General features: G+C 52.7%; 1 protein-coding gene across 1 annotated transcript; it reads right to left on the reverse strand.

Annotated features, from left to right (window-relative positions):
* Positions 1 to 1,174: 1,174 nt before the first annotated feature.
* On the reverse strand, positions 1,175 to 12,598 carry ACER1 (alkaline ceramidase 1). The gene is made up of 7 exons (XM_014961628.1): positions 12,564 to 12,598; positions 12,313 to 12,416; positions 5,574 to 5,688; positions 4,692 to 4,830; positions 3,421 to 3,558; positions 2,607 to 2,744; positions 1,175 to 1,793 (listed from the first exon to the last, which is right to left on the reverse strand). The coding sequence occupies exons 2-7, from the start codon at positions 12,403 to 12,405 to the stop codon at positions 1,625 to 1,627; spliced, it is 792 nt and encodes a 263-aa protein (XP_014817114.1). The 5' UTR covers positions 12,406 to 12,416; positions 12,564 to 12,598; the 3' UTR covers positions 1,175 to 1,624.
* Positions 12,599 to 12,965: the final 367 nt, after the last annotated feature.

Here is a 12,965-nt window from a genome sequence, read left to right on the forward strand (position 1 = left end):
GCCAGCCTTGGGGTGCACTCCAGAGACAGTCCCCACCGGTTGTGCAAGGACCCAGACCCATGACAAGGTTCAACTCCTCACTGATGCAGCAAGGCTTGGAGAACAGGAGCGTGTCCCATGGCCACAAGAGCAACTTCTTCACCATTATGAGGAGAGACTGAGAGAGCTGGGACTCTTTAGTCTGGAGAAGAGAAGGCTGAGGGGAGACCTTATCAATGCCTACAAGTATCTCAAGGGAGGGTTGAAGGAGGAGGGAGCCAGACTCTTTTCAGTGGTTCCCAGTGAGAGGACGAGGGGCAACGGGCACAAGTTGGAACAGAAGAGGTTCCACTCAAATATGAGGAGAAACTTCTTCACGGTGAGGGTGACAGAGCCCTGGAACAGGCTGCCCAGGGAGGGTGTGGAGTCCCCTTCTTTGGAGATTTTCAAGACCTGCCTGAATGCAGTCCTGAGTAACATGCTCTAGCTCTAGGTGATCCTGCTTCAGCAGGGGAGTTGGACTAGATGATCTCTATGGTCCCTTCCAACTCTAAAATTCAGTGAAATTCAGTGAAATTATGCTGTGGGAAGAGCCTGGAAAGCATCGCCCTGTACCCGTGGACCAGTGGACCCCAGCACAGCAGTGGTCTTTCTCTGAGGCTTTGCATCTTCTCTTTGTTCTTCCAAAGGTACCAACACGTTTATCTAATGGTTTGGCTCCTTACCTCACTCTGCTACTAGCCAGCCCTTGCAGCAAGCAGAGGACTCTCCAGGTGACACATGGCCATTGGAGACTGTCGGACCTGGGGGGAACAAGGGCCACTGGCGGCTGAAGAAGGGGTAGAGCCTGGGGTAGAGCACCATGGGAAATCATAGAATCATGGAATCATTTAGGTTGGAAGAGACCCTTGGGATCATCGAGTCCAACCATCTCCCCTACTCTACAAAGTTCTCCCCTACACTGTATCCCCCAACATGGATATGGTGTAGGGGAGGGCCAGCAGAGCCTCTTTTGGGCTGTCACACCCAGGGGGATTTTTTTTTATATGAGTTTTCCTACCCAGGAGGATATTTCTCTTTATAAACAGCTCTCCATAGGTCAGAGAGAGCTTTGGCCACCCTGTCTGTGGGAGTGACCGGCAGATAACAGGAGAAAAAAAACAGGGGAAAAAAATAAAGGGGCTCAGTGCAAGTCAGTGTCCATAGCTTTAATGTACAGCTCTCCTGAGCAAGGCCACATACATCAATAAATAAAATTAATATTAGTTAGAGCAGCCCCAACAAACCCAGCTGTCACCAGTTTTGGCTTCTGTGTTCTCCGCTGTGCCCTGGTCAGCAAGGGGTGCCGCTGCTTGGCTAGTGCAGAAGACACCAAAGAAGCACCATCTCCCTCCCCTTCTCAGTGGGGATCTGCTGGAGGAGGAGATCTTCGGTTCCCCGGATGCCAGTCTGGGCAGAGTCTTCCAAGGCACCTGCGGGCTCCCACCCTGCTTCATGCCCAGCATCACGAGGCCTCAGCTGCTCCCTGCCCCATCCACATTGCCCTTGTCCGAGGAACAGGCGCACAGCTGAGGGGTTCCCCGTGCAGATGCACGCGTGCGCGTCCCGCACCCCGTGCCCGAGGGATGCCTGAGGGCAACCAGCTCTAGCACTGCTTGTGGGGTTGCTCCAGGGCAACGTAAGGCACCACGACAGGCCAAGAGTCGCCGGGCCAGTATCCCAGCTTCGGCTTGAACGATGGCATCTCGTAGTTGACGTCAAAGTAGATGACCAGTGGGCAGCAGTACAGGAGGGACATGGCGATCAGCACGTGCCTGGCAAGGAAACCAGAAAAAGATGTGTTGGAGAGGGACAATTCCATCTGCTCTTCCTGCTCCTTGTAGCAGTGTGTTGCTGGCATTGCCATCGTGTGGCTAAAGCCAAGGGGTACGGCGATGGGCAAGCAAAGGTCCCAACCCTGTGATGCATGAGAGATGCAGGGAGCGTGTGTCCTGCTGGATCTGTGCCTGTGGGGAAATCCTAGAAGAGCTCTGTGAGCCGGGGCTGGGGCAGAGGGGGTGGGCTAATAGAGGGGATGTGAGCCCCAAATCAAACCACCCATTCCACCTCTCCTGGCCTGCCCCAGCAGCTCTGGCTGTCTGTCCCAGTCATTCCAGTGATTTGTGAGGCCAAAACCTGAGAATGCGCCCAGTGTGTGGCACTTGCAGCTACACTTGGCCGGGCACCAAAATGTCTTGCCCAAGCAAATCACTGTCTTTCAGTTTGTCTGTTATAATAACTCAAAAGAGCATTGCACTTCATGCAGCTTCCCGGGAGCAGATGCAGCCCTTTGAAAGCAAGCTGTTACCTGGAGGGACTTTTTAGCACAATTTCACTTGCAAAACACCGTTTGGCTTGCGCGGAGGAGGTAAAGGATATTAAGCAGTGATTAGGGCCAAATCTTTGGGCTGGATCCAGGGTGAGGAGCAGCATCAACAGCCACAGAGGAAAGGGGGAGAGGGCTGGGCAGAGATGTAGCTGCTCCCTGGTGGAGTCTCACATCCCTGCTGCCCTCTCTCCTTAGCTGTGGGCCTTCAGCTGCTGAAATGTTTGGGCTGGGATTCCTGCCTTTGCGCTGGAGCCCTTACCAGAAGCTGTGGAAGTAGGGGAAGTTGATGGCCTGCCAGAGCCCACAGAGCCATCTGTCACTTATCCAGCTGCTGATGGCCAGTACCCACCACACGACCATGACTGCAGCCATCCGGTGAACCCTTTTGTCATTGCACCTGGAAGACACAGCGAGAGAGAGGGATGGAAGGAAAGAGTTACAAAGAGGGCTGATTTCTGTCTGCAAGTGCTAATGCAACAGAGCAAAACCCAGCAAGTTTATTCTGGAGAGTATTCATCAGACCACAAGAACTGGAGAAGGGGGTCTCTGGCTTTCTGTGGGTGAGAATGATGCTAGAAGATGCCAGAGTGCTCCTGTCTTTCTTCCCAGATCCTTGGGGGGGTTGTCCCAACCCCATGCTGGTTCCCAAATCCCCCACAAAGGGAAACAACTGCAGAGTTGGCAGTTGAGGAGGAAAATATGGACTTGTCGGTGCTCCTGTCTTTCTTCCCAGATCCTGGGGGGTTCTCCCAACCCCATTCTGGTTCCCAAATCCCCCAGAAAGGGAAACAGCTGCAGAGATGGCAGTTGAGGAGGAAAATATGGACTTGTCCCATGGATTGTCCCCATTCTGCGTGGCACCTGGGCCAGGTGGCCTTCTTGTACCCCACTGCCCACAGTTCTGCCCATCCCTCTTCCTGGGTGCCTCCCAGGCCACCCCAATTCTTTACAGAGCTGATAGTCCAATATGTGGCTGATGAATTCTTGGCATCCTCCATTCACTGTTGGGCAAAGAGTCAGTGCCAGGAGCGTGTGATGGACCTGCAGAGAACCCCTCTTGGCCCCCTCCTTACTTTTTCAGCTCACGCCATGTCAGGTATAACAGGTGGAAGGCGATGCAGTTGAGCGCGTAGGCGTTGAAAGCTGGTTTGATGAAGGACATCAAGGTACTGATCACAGTGGTGACACCGCTCAACCAGAAGAAATGCTTCCTAAAGAGGGTTGGGAGTGAGTGTTAGTGCCCCCGAGGTTCACAGTGTGGAAGGATAAGGATGGGAGAGGTCCTGCTCATTGCCTGCGAGAGGAAACCCTTCTCCAGCACCTCAACCTGTTTGCACATGGCTGATCTCAGCCTGGCAGGAAGGCTGAGCTCTGTTTATAGCTGTGCTTTGCCAACCCCCCCAAAAAGTTTCTCCATGACAGAGCAGGGAACACAGCCTGGAATGTAACTTGTGCATTTTCATGGTGGTGCCGGAGCATGGAGAGGCAAAGCCATCAGCTTTGCGCAGGGAAGGGCTGCAAAGCAGGAATCCCTGCAGCTGGGGCAGGGGCTGGAGCTGTGCAAACATGCAGATTTGGGCTGACTGAACAACAATAGGGCTCAGAGGGGCCTTTCACATGCAAATCCCTTCCCAAGTCCCTTCCCCTCTCCCCCAACCATGTCTCCACGGTGAACTCCTGGTGACCTCCGCATCCCCATGGGAAGAGCAGACTTGGAGCAGGCCTTTGCAGGGCTTCTAACTGACTTAGAGGCTCCAGCAAACCCACCAGGGAGGTACCATCCTTTGAGTAAAGCCCTGCTGGGTTCCCGTTTCTGCTGATCCATGCTCACCCAGTTTCCCCACCCTTTCTGCTGAGCTCCTCCAGCCCAGCCAGCCCCCCTGCAAACAGCCTTTGAAACGTGGGGTGTTAACTAGGAGCAGCTTGTCCTATGGGAAACCCCATCAGCCTTCAGGGAAAGCTCCCTGTGGATGGCAGGGGATCCTCTGACAGTTTGACAGGACGGGTAATTGAATGTCAGTGCTCAGGAACATTTAATTCCCTAATTAATTTTGAAATTCTCCCTGCTAAGTTTTCTCTGCAGCTTTGCAAAGACAAGCAGCTCCAGTCAGCTGGAGCCCAGTCCTTCCCCACGGGAGGGTTTCTCACTCTTCCTCTGTCAGCACATCCACCACTGAGTGATGGAGGGTCTGGTCCCAAGGCAAACTGTGGAAACCTCAGTGCTGACCCCTTGCAGGGGACCTGGCTGTGGGATGGGGGTTGGGATCTGTGGGTCACACACATTAATGTCAGTGTCCCAGCCCTCCCCTCGGAGCCTGCAGCACAGTGTCCCTCTGAGTCATACCTGCTCTTGATGAACCTGGGGAAGTAAACCTTGGGGTACCAAAAGGAATATGCCACAGCCAGCGTCCAGAGGATGGAGAGTTCGTCCAAGAGTTGTCCCACGTAGCTCAGGGTCATGTGAAAGTACATGGAGAAGATACCTGCAAGGAGCAAGGACAGCTTGTGTCAGCAAAGCTCCAGTCTCTCTGGGACTCTTTAGTCTGGAGAAGAGAAGGCTGAGGGGAGACCTTATCAATGCCTACAAGTATCTCAAGGGAGGGTTGAAGGAGGAGGGAGCCAGACTCTTTTCAGTGGTTCCCAGTGAGAGGACGAGGGGCAACGGGCACAAGTTGGAACATAAGAGGTTCCACTCAAATCTGAGGAGAAACTTCTTCACGGTGAGGGTGGCAGAGCCCTGGAACAGGCTGCCCAGGGAGGGTGTGGAGTCCCCTTCCTTGGAGATTTTCAAGACCCGCCTGGATGCTCCTGAGGAACATGCTCTGACAAGCTCTGGGCAATCCTGCTTCAGCAGGGGAGTTGGACTAGATGATCTCTATGGTCCCTTCCAACTCTAAAATTCAGTGAAATTCAGTGAAATTCTTGCACAAGCCCATCTGGCCTGGGAATTTCTTGGGGGTCCCGAAGGGCAGGGCCTGGCATTAGTGGAGACTTGAGTGGGTCAGTCCCCTCAGCAGCACAGGGATTGACTGGTCTGGAAGCTGGGCATCCACAGTCAGCAGGACCCATGAGCTGCAGGGCTTCAAACAGGCATGTTCTGTTTCCCACCCCGGCTTGCCCCTGTGCTTTGGCCACCAAGAACCAGCGTCCAAGGCCAAAAGTATCATGAATGAAAAACCAAATACTCTGGCAACCTGTCTGGTCTTCTCCCAACCTTGGCACCCACCTACGCAGAAGAGCAGCCCCGAGACGAAATACAAGGGCAAGGCGCGGTGCTGCCGGTACTGCCGGTTCAGGTAGAGCAGGGCAGGAGAAAGGACAAAGAAGCTTACATTGCTGATCTGAAAAACAAGATGCACGTTCAGCTTATTGCACGATCTTGGGCAAGCCCCATCCCACCGTGAGCCTCAGCTCCTCCATGGGCAAAGAGGATACTGATCTCTAGTGGAGAGCACGGCGCGGAGGCAGGTGTTACTCTTGGCACAGGGAGAGGGCAGAGGCGTTTCTGGAGAAGCAAGGCTGGAACTGGAAGGACAGCTATTTGCTGTGACAGCAGTGGCTGCAGAGATCCGTGCTCTCCCTGCAGGCACTTTTGGGACCAGCAAGCCCAGGGAAAGCTGGTGTGCCCCTTTTGGGTGGTGGTTTAGCTGCCGTTGCCCAGTGTCTTCAAGCAAGATGCCAAAGCTCTTCTGTGTGCAGCCATCTCCCTCTCCTGTCAACCCAGAGCTGCCAAAACCTCCCTGGGTGGCTTCTGCCTCTTTTGGCCAACAGGCAGCCCCCTGCGAGGGGTTTTGGAGGGGTGTGAGGAGCTAGGGTACCCCAGTAAACCACCCCCAGGAAAACCATCATTAACTGGGAGTGGGTGTAGGGGAGAGCAGCAGAACAAGCAAGACGTTTGTAGGTGGGAACAGGACTGAGGTGACATCCTGTAGTGTCATGTGTGAAGCCACCTGGCCTGAGGAGGGGAGGTGTTCTGGACACTTGTAATTAACATGAAGTCATAAACCTCCTTTAAACATACCTAGCAAATGAACACAGCAAAATTATTCTGCCCTGATTTCCAGCTCTGCAAAATTGCTGCATGGACAGAATTTGATTTGTCTGGGGAGGAGGTGATGGTCCTGGGCGGGCTGAAGGTGCCAGTGCTTCGGGGAATGGCAGATGCTGATGGGCAAAATGTGGGAGCTGGGAAGGAGCAGTGAATGCCCAAAGCCTGGACATGTTGCTGGATCAGGCCCCCTCCACCCTGCAGCTACAGGGGAATGATATTTGAAATAATCCTCACCCTCTGTAGGTTCTTAGCCTGGCTTTTTCACCTGATTTTGCAAGCTCAGTGAAGGGATATCCTGGGGAAGCACAGCCTCCCCGGGTAAAATCTTACTCATGAAAGCTTGGGACCATGGTGGTCTTTGGGGTTTTCGAAGAGTGAGGGCAGAGCCATCTGCTCAAATGCCATTTGGCAAGGCACCAGGGCAGCTTTTATCTCACCCTGACAATCCTTCTCCTTTCATCTCCCAGTTAGGTGCTGACCCAGACCCCAAACTGGGAATCTGACCTCCCCAGCTGGAGTCTCACCCCTCGGCAGCCCTTGCACGTTCCAGGTAAAGGGCAAAATTGAGGCTGGGCTCCCATGGGATCCAAGTTTATGGTAACAGGGCTGCAAATCACGGGGATGTTGTCATACAGATGACACACACCCTCTCATATTCCAGAGGGAAACACAATTCACCCGTAACATAAGGTCTCTATTCCCTTTAACACCCGGAGATTCATCTTGAATTTCACTAAGGCTTTCATGAAACCAGTCGATGGTCCCATTAACAGCAATTCTCAGGCCAAGTGTGTTGGTTTTCTATAGGTGCTTAGAGCCAAATCCAGGCCTGTTCCTGTTCCAGCTATGAAAAGAGAAGTGCTGGTCCCACTTGCACACTTGAGGTCAAACTGTTTGGAAAGGATTGAGAAAGCAAAACCTGTGTGTTAAAGCAACGACCGTGTTGCAAATGTTTCTTTTCCTGTGAACTGGAAGGTGAGCGGGGTAGCAAGAAAAGAGAAAATGCTGGCAGAAAAGGCAACAGTGTGCAAGTGCCAGCACGCACGCCAAAGTGAGGAAATTCGGGACTCTGAGATTGCGTAGAGAGAGAGGCCTGAGTCCCTGCCGCAGCGGGCATTACAACAGTGCCATTAATTACGTGATAGCGGTGTTATCACTTCATTAATTCAGTATGAGATGTGCAACATCAGATACCAGAGGGGAGGGATAATCCAGGGAACCGCGCCAATAGGGTCAAAAAAGATAGAGCGGTTCCTTGCGGAGCAGCCAAAGGCAGGGCTCACCCTGAGCCGCTACAAAACCACAGCTGGGGGGACACGGGGTCTTCATCACCCACCAGACCCAAGCCCTGTCTTCTCTCTTCCCTCTAGGATGTGACAGGCTCCTTCTCAAATGTGGTTGGGAGGGTTTTGCTCCCAGTAGTACTCCCATACTCTCACTGTAGAGAGGTTGGGGCTGGTCTCTTCTCGCAGGTAATTAGTGACAGACCGAGAGGGCACGGCTTCAAGCTCCAACAGGGGAGGTTTAGATTGAACATTGGGAAAGAATTTTTCACCCAAAGAGTGGTCGGGCATTGGAACAGGCTGCCCAGGGAGGGGGTGGAGTCCCCATCCCTGGCTGTGTTTAAGAGTCGTTTAGATGCAGTGCTGAGGGACATGGTGTAGGGGAGGACTTTGTAGAGTAGGGGAGATGGTTGGACTTGATGATCCCAAGGGTCTCTTCCAACCTAGACAATTCTATGATTCTATGATTCTATGATTCATTAGAAAGTTTTTCCAGAGTCTCTGCTCATGCTGAGTCCCCCCCAGCACGGCTTCTGCTTATACCTAACTGGGTTGTACTGGGCAAGGAGGCACCAGCATCCCCTCTGCCCGGGATGCCAGGGAAATAAAAGGATGGTGCTGGAGCCTGTGTGATTTGACCTGTGAAAGTGACTCAGCCCTGTGGTTTTCCACTGTGTGAGCTCACAGCCATGTCCCACTTCCTAACCAGTGTGAGTTACTGCTCTAGGTGCCAAAGCCAAGCCCGTCTCTACTGGCATTTGCTTCTTTCACTGGGAGAAAAGCGAGCCTGGGATCAACGAGGTGGCTCTAATCCTGGTGCATTAGCAGGATCATGGGAAAGCCCCCAGGGCCTGTGCAGCTTGGCACTTTGCAGCCAAAGATGGATGGAGAGCCCTGCAAAGAGCCTGTTTGCATCTCCATCCACGACAGGGCGAGAAGAAGCCTCCAATAGGGACTGGGAGAGGACACATGAGTTTGCAGAGCTCTGCCTGGCTCTGTGGGCACGGCAACGCTGCAACAGCAGCCAAGACGTGTGCTGGGCCTTACTCAAGACAGGCAGTTTCTGCAGTGAAAGGAGATTTCTGCAAGACTCATTGGAGTGCTTTCATTCACTTGAAGGCCAGGGAACCAGCTTTAGCTGACGGAAGAGCCCACGGGGCCAGAGACAGAAGTGAATACCTCAGAGGGACTCTCCAGACCTGTATGGCAAGTTCCTAATAGCCAGACCTGTGTGGCAGAAGATGAAGCTCTGTGTCCTGACATCACAATGTCATGCCAGGGCTTTGGAGGAGGAAACGGCTATTTGTCTAGTGTTTGCAGAGTGTCAGGCAAGGACCTGCTGTTCTCCTGCACGGGACTTTCTGGGCAAGGAAGAAAATGATAAATGATGTGTCTGTGATGCCACGGGGTCGCTGAGCCCAAGCAGAGGGCCACGGCTCCGACACACTCTGAAAGTGAGTGCTTCTCTGGGCGTATCTAGGTAATTTGCACCCACAGTTGAGCTTATCTCCACCAATCTTGATGAAGCAGCTGGGATCTCTGGAGATACAGCAGTATCAGAGCTCCTGCTGCTTTGCCAGAGAGACTGCTGAGGATCCGGGTGTCGTTACCAGCATCCTGGATCAGTCATTTCAGGAAAGAAATGAGGGTAGAAAGACAAGTCCCTGACTGATGACCCTCATGCAGCACAATACTGTTCTCCTACGAACAGCCAGAAGACAATAAATTTCTGGGTCACTGAGTCACTATAAATAGTTAGTGCTTTGTTGCTGAACCGTATCCAATCACGAGCCACCGTGTATTATTAGGTGTTTAATGATACTGTTTACATGCTTTGCTCATACCCTTGGTGCTTATTTCTAATAAAAAGCATCCAACCCAAGCAGACCTGAGAGAGAGCGTGGCTGGCACAGAGCAATTCTCAGCAGCACATCGCTGCTGCTGGCACAGAGCTATCCTGCTAGAGCCCCAGGCAGCCCTGGGAAGAAGATGTTGAAGATGATGCTCCATTAGGAAGCCCTACTGATTTAGTGGTGCAGGAGCCTTGGGTAGGAGCTGGCTGGATTCCCAGCTAGTCTAAAACTCTGGCAAACTGACGCTGAAGTCAATATTGATATAATTATCTCAGGGCAGGCCAGTGAGATAAGGCCCATAAAACTTGCTGCAGGGAGGATGTGATCTGAATATGGGGAACAAATGAATGGAGGAGAGAAGAGAAGGAGATCCAAGCTGTCAGGATCCCATCCGAGATAGTGCCCTGAGCCCCAGCTGGATCTGCAACATGCTGCCAGCCAGCAGGGATAGCTCAGCCTGGTCCGATTTCTCTAATCCTCCTTTTAGGGCACTTCACAAGGAGCCTGATCCTGTGAGAGAGTCTGGAGCAAGAAGAGGGCTCCCCTGATGCTGCTGTGAGGGGTGAGAGAGCTGGGCAGTGCCAGGCAGAGGGTGCTGGCTGATGGGGAGATGATGCCCGTGTAAGTGATGCTCCTGCCTGCTCTTGGTTGCAAGGTCTGGCCCTGAGCATGGTACAGCCTTTGGGGCTGTCGTCAGGTGCTCAGACAGCAGCAGTTTTGGGGAGGGTTGGTTTTTTCATCTCCCCTGGTTTGGACAGGAGATCACATGCCAGCCCTGATGCAAGTTTAGATCTCTTTTGCTTTCTCCAACTGGGAATCGCATCTTACAACAGAAACTGCAGAATTGGTACCCTCCACTGGCACAGGCACTTTGTTGAGCTCCGTGGACTGGTAAAAGCGAGCCTGGCAAGAAGGAGATCAGTGCAGGGACAAAAGAAAGCTCTCTTTTTACTGGGAAAGAAGTGCCCTGTGTTCACATATAGAGAGGAACAAGGGCTAGTTTAATCACTGGAAAAAAAACCCTGCAGGGTTTGCTCTGCCCACATCTCTCTGTGTGTCCCTCAGTATCACACTAGTTTGCCTCTGTGTGGAAACACACATCGGAGAAGTTTTCCTCTCCTGGAGAAAAACTGTGTCTGGGTCCTGCCTGGTGAAACTCATCCCGACAAACCCGGTGCCTCAAACATGATGTCGTGTCAAAACACCAGAGATGGCTGTGGCTAGTGGGGACCTCAGTCCAGGACTAGGCACCTGGGGAAGATTTTCAGGAATTGCTACATAATTCAGAAATCCACAAAACGACCAGGTCAGCTAAGAGTTAACATGAGAGGGCTTTGGGTCCTAAGAAAGATAGTTATAGGTCTGGACACACCAACTGGTGTCTAGCAGTGTGATCCAGAGAAGTCAGACACATAAGTCAGTCCTTTTGGGGAGCACCTGAGGTGCTTCTTGGTGTGTCAGGATCCTGAGCCACTTTGAGAGTCTGGGTGTAAATCAAGATCCTTGTGAAAATGGGGTTTCAGCTCCGCAGACCCATTTGAAAAATGCTGCCTGGGAGGCAAGGCAAACTTATCTCCCAGAACGAATTCTGATTAAAAACATAACTTTCAGACTTCCTGCTCTTGGTGGAAATCGGCCCCTTTCTAGTGTTGCCAGTGACACTCCAAAACACAGAGGCCTTTGGCATCTCCAGCTACATTTGACATGCTGGTGTGACTATAAGTGATTTTTGTGCCTCCTTGTCCCTTACACCTTGCTCTGCAGCCCCGAGCCCATCCGATAGGGATGTGGTGCCAGTGAACACATCCAGTTGGATGCCAGATTTGGTCTGGACTGGCAGATCTTTATTTGTTAACTATCTCAAAGAGAAGTATCTACATACAGCCCGAGCATCCCTCCTCTGAGACCCCGGCTGGGCAATTAGAGCTGAGGAGCTGCGGGACACGGGCAAGGGAATTATTGTTATTATAGGCAATTTATTAAAAGCAGGAAATGCCTTAAAAAAAAAAAAAAAAAAGAGGAAGAGGCATTTCCATGAGAACAAGAACTTCTAGTGTTAGACAGTAATTGCTAAAAGTTGTAAACAGGGCCTTTGGAAGGTTGTAAATCCACATGCCTCACACCCCTGCCAGCCTGTAATTGCGCTGAGGCAGGAGGAGATGCTCGCGGGGACCGGTTACGGATGCGGAGACAGATACGGATGCTTCCAGCCAGGCTTCAGCCAAGAGGCTGCGTTCAAGGGACTGGCACTGGATGGGGCCTGAATGGTAAAGGATCAGAGGAGGTGAAACTGGCTCACACATCAGCTTTCCTCTCCCCGGAGTTCCGGATTCCCAACCTGCCCGACACGGTTCACTCCAGTGCTGTCTCTCGTTTTGCCACTCCTGTACATTTAGCTGGAATATATGAGCCCTGTGTGTGGGACTTACCCCAGTTGGCAGGAGAGCTGCAGGACTGGTATAACAGGATCTCACAAATCTGGGCTAAGGAGCACCGCCAGAGTTTTCTCACTGGGAGATCAGCCCCACGTGTGCCAGAAGTACCCCTAACTCCAGCTCATTTTGGGGAGCAGCTGGCTGTGCTCAGCAATAAAACTCCCGTGATTTACCCGAAGCTCAGAAAATGTGCCCTTCACCAGCACCCTCCAACAGCGGGAAGTTCAAAGGAGTGAGCAGGAGGAAAGAAAAGAAGGTTGTCCCATCTCATCTCCCAAAAGCAGCTCCGAGGTGCCCGGAGCCGTCGCGCCCCAGCCTGCCCTTGGGCTGCGCCCGCACTCACGGTGTTGTAGTACTCGGCGATGACCGTCGAGCGCTCAAAGTTGCTTTCACACCAGTCGACTTCGGCGCTTTGGTAGGAAAATATGCTCGGCATCGTTGGGCCACCTTTGGAAAAGGGAGAGGGGAGAGGGGTTAGTTTTCTGCCCGGGGAGGAGTGTGTTGCACACCCGAAGGGGAGAAGCGCTCTCTGCCTGCCTCTTGCACGCGCGCGTGCTCGCCTCGCACCAGCCCGCTCAAGCACAGCATCCTTACCCCGCTACGAGAGACTCATCCTCTTCATCCTCCACTCTATTGTGGAGTATTTCCTCCTCTCTCCCCACGACGCAGGAGTGACAAATCACCCTAGGAAATGTTCTTGAGCCTGGGAACGGTCGCCACAGCCCCATCCGTGGCATCAACATCTCTCATCAGGGGTTGTCGCTGCCACACGAGGCTTCCCCATTTCAGCCCTGTCCTTGTCGCTCTGTCTTCTCCCTTCACTTTCTTTATGACTCAGATCTTTCTGCCAAGAGGACTTCCCTGTACTTTGTGGGCTGTCACCTACCTTTTGGGAGTGGACGGCTCCACAGGATTTATTGCTCATTGGCTCTGTTCTCCTTAGATGTTTCTCAGCATCTTCCCAAGGGCTGGAGCTCACCTTATGCAAGCTCAGCC

This window comes from Calidris pugnax, unplaced genomic scaffold (genome assembly GCF_001431845.1).
Source record: "Calidris pugnax isolate Ruff unplaced genomic scaffold, ASM143184v1 scaffold431, whole genome shotgun sequence".
NCBI classification, from domain to species: domain Eukaryota; kingdom Metazoa; phylum Chordata; class Aves; order Charadriiformes; family Scolopacidae; genus Calidris; species Calidris pugnax.

Coding starts and splice junctions, on each gene's coding strand:
- ACER1 (XM_014961628.1), bottom strand. CDS start 12,405: ATGCCGAGCATATTTTCCTACCAAAGCGCCGAAGTCGACTGGTGTGAA. Junction 5,689..12,312: donor TCGCCGAGTACTACAACACC/GTGAGTGCGGGC, acceptor CTTGTTTTTCAG/ATCAGCAATGTAAGCTTCTT. Junction 1,794..2,606: donor CCCTACTTCCACAGCTTCTG/GTAAGGGCTCCA, acceptor TTTCCTTGCCAG/GCACGTGCTGATCGCCATGT.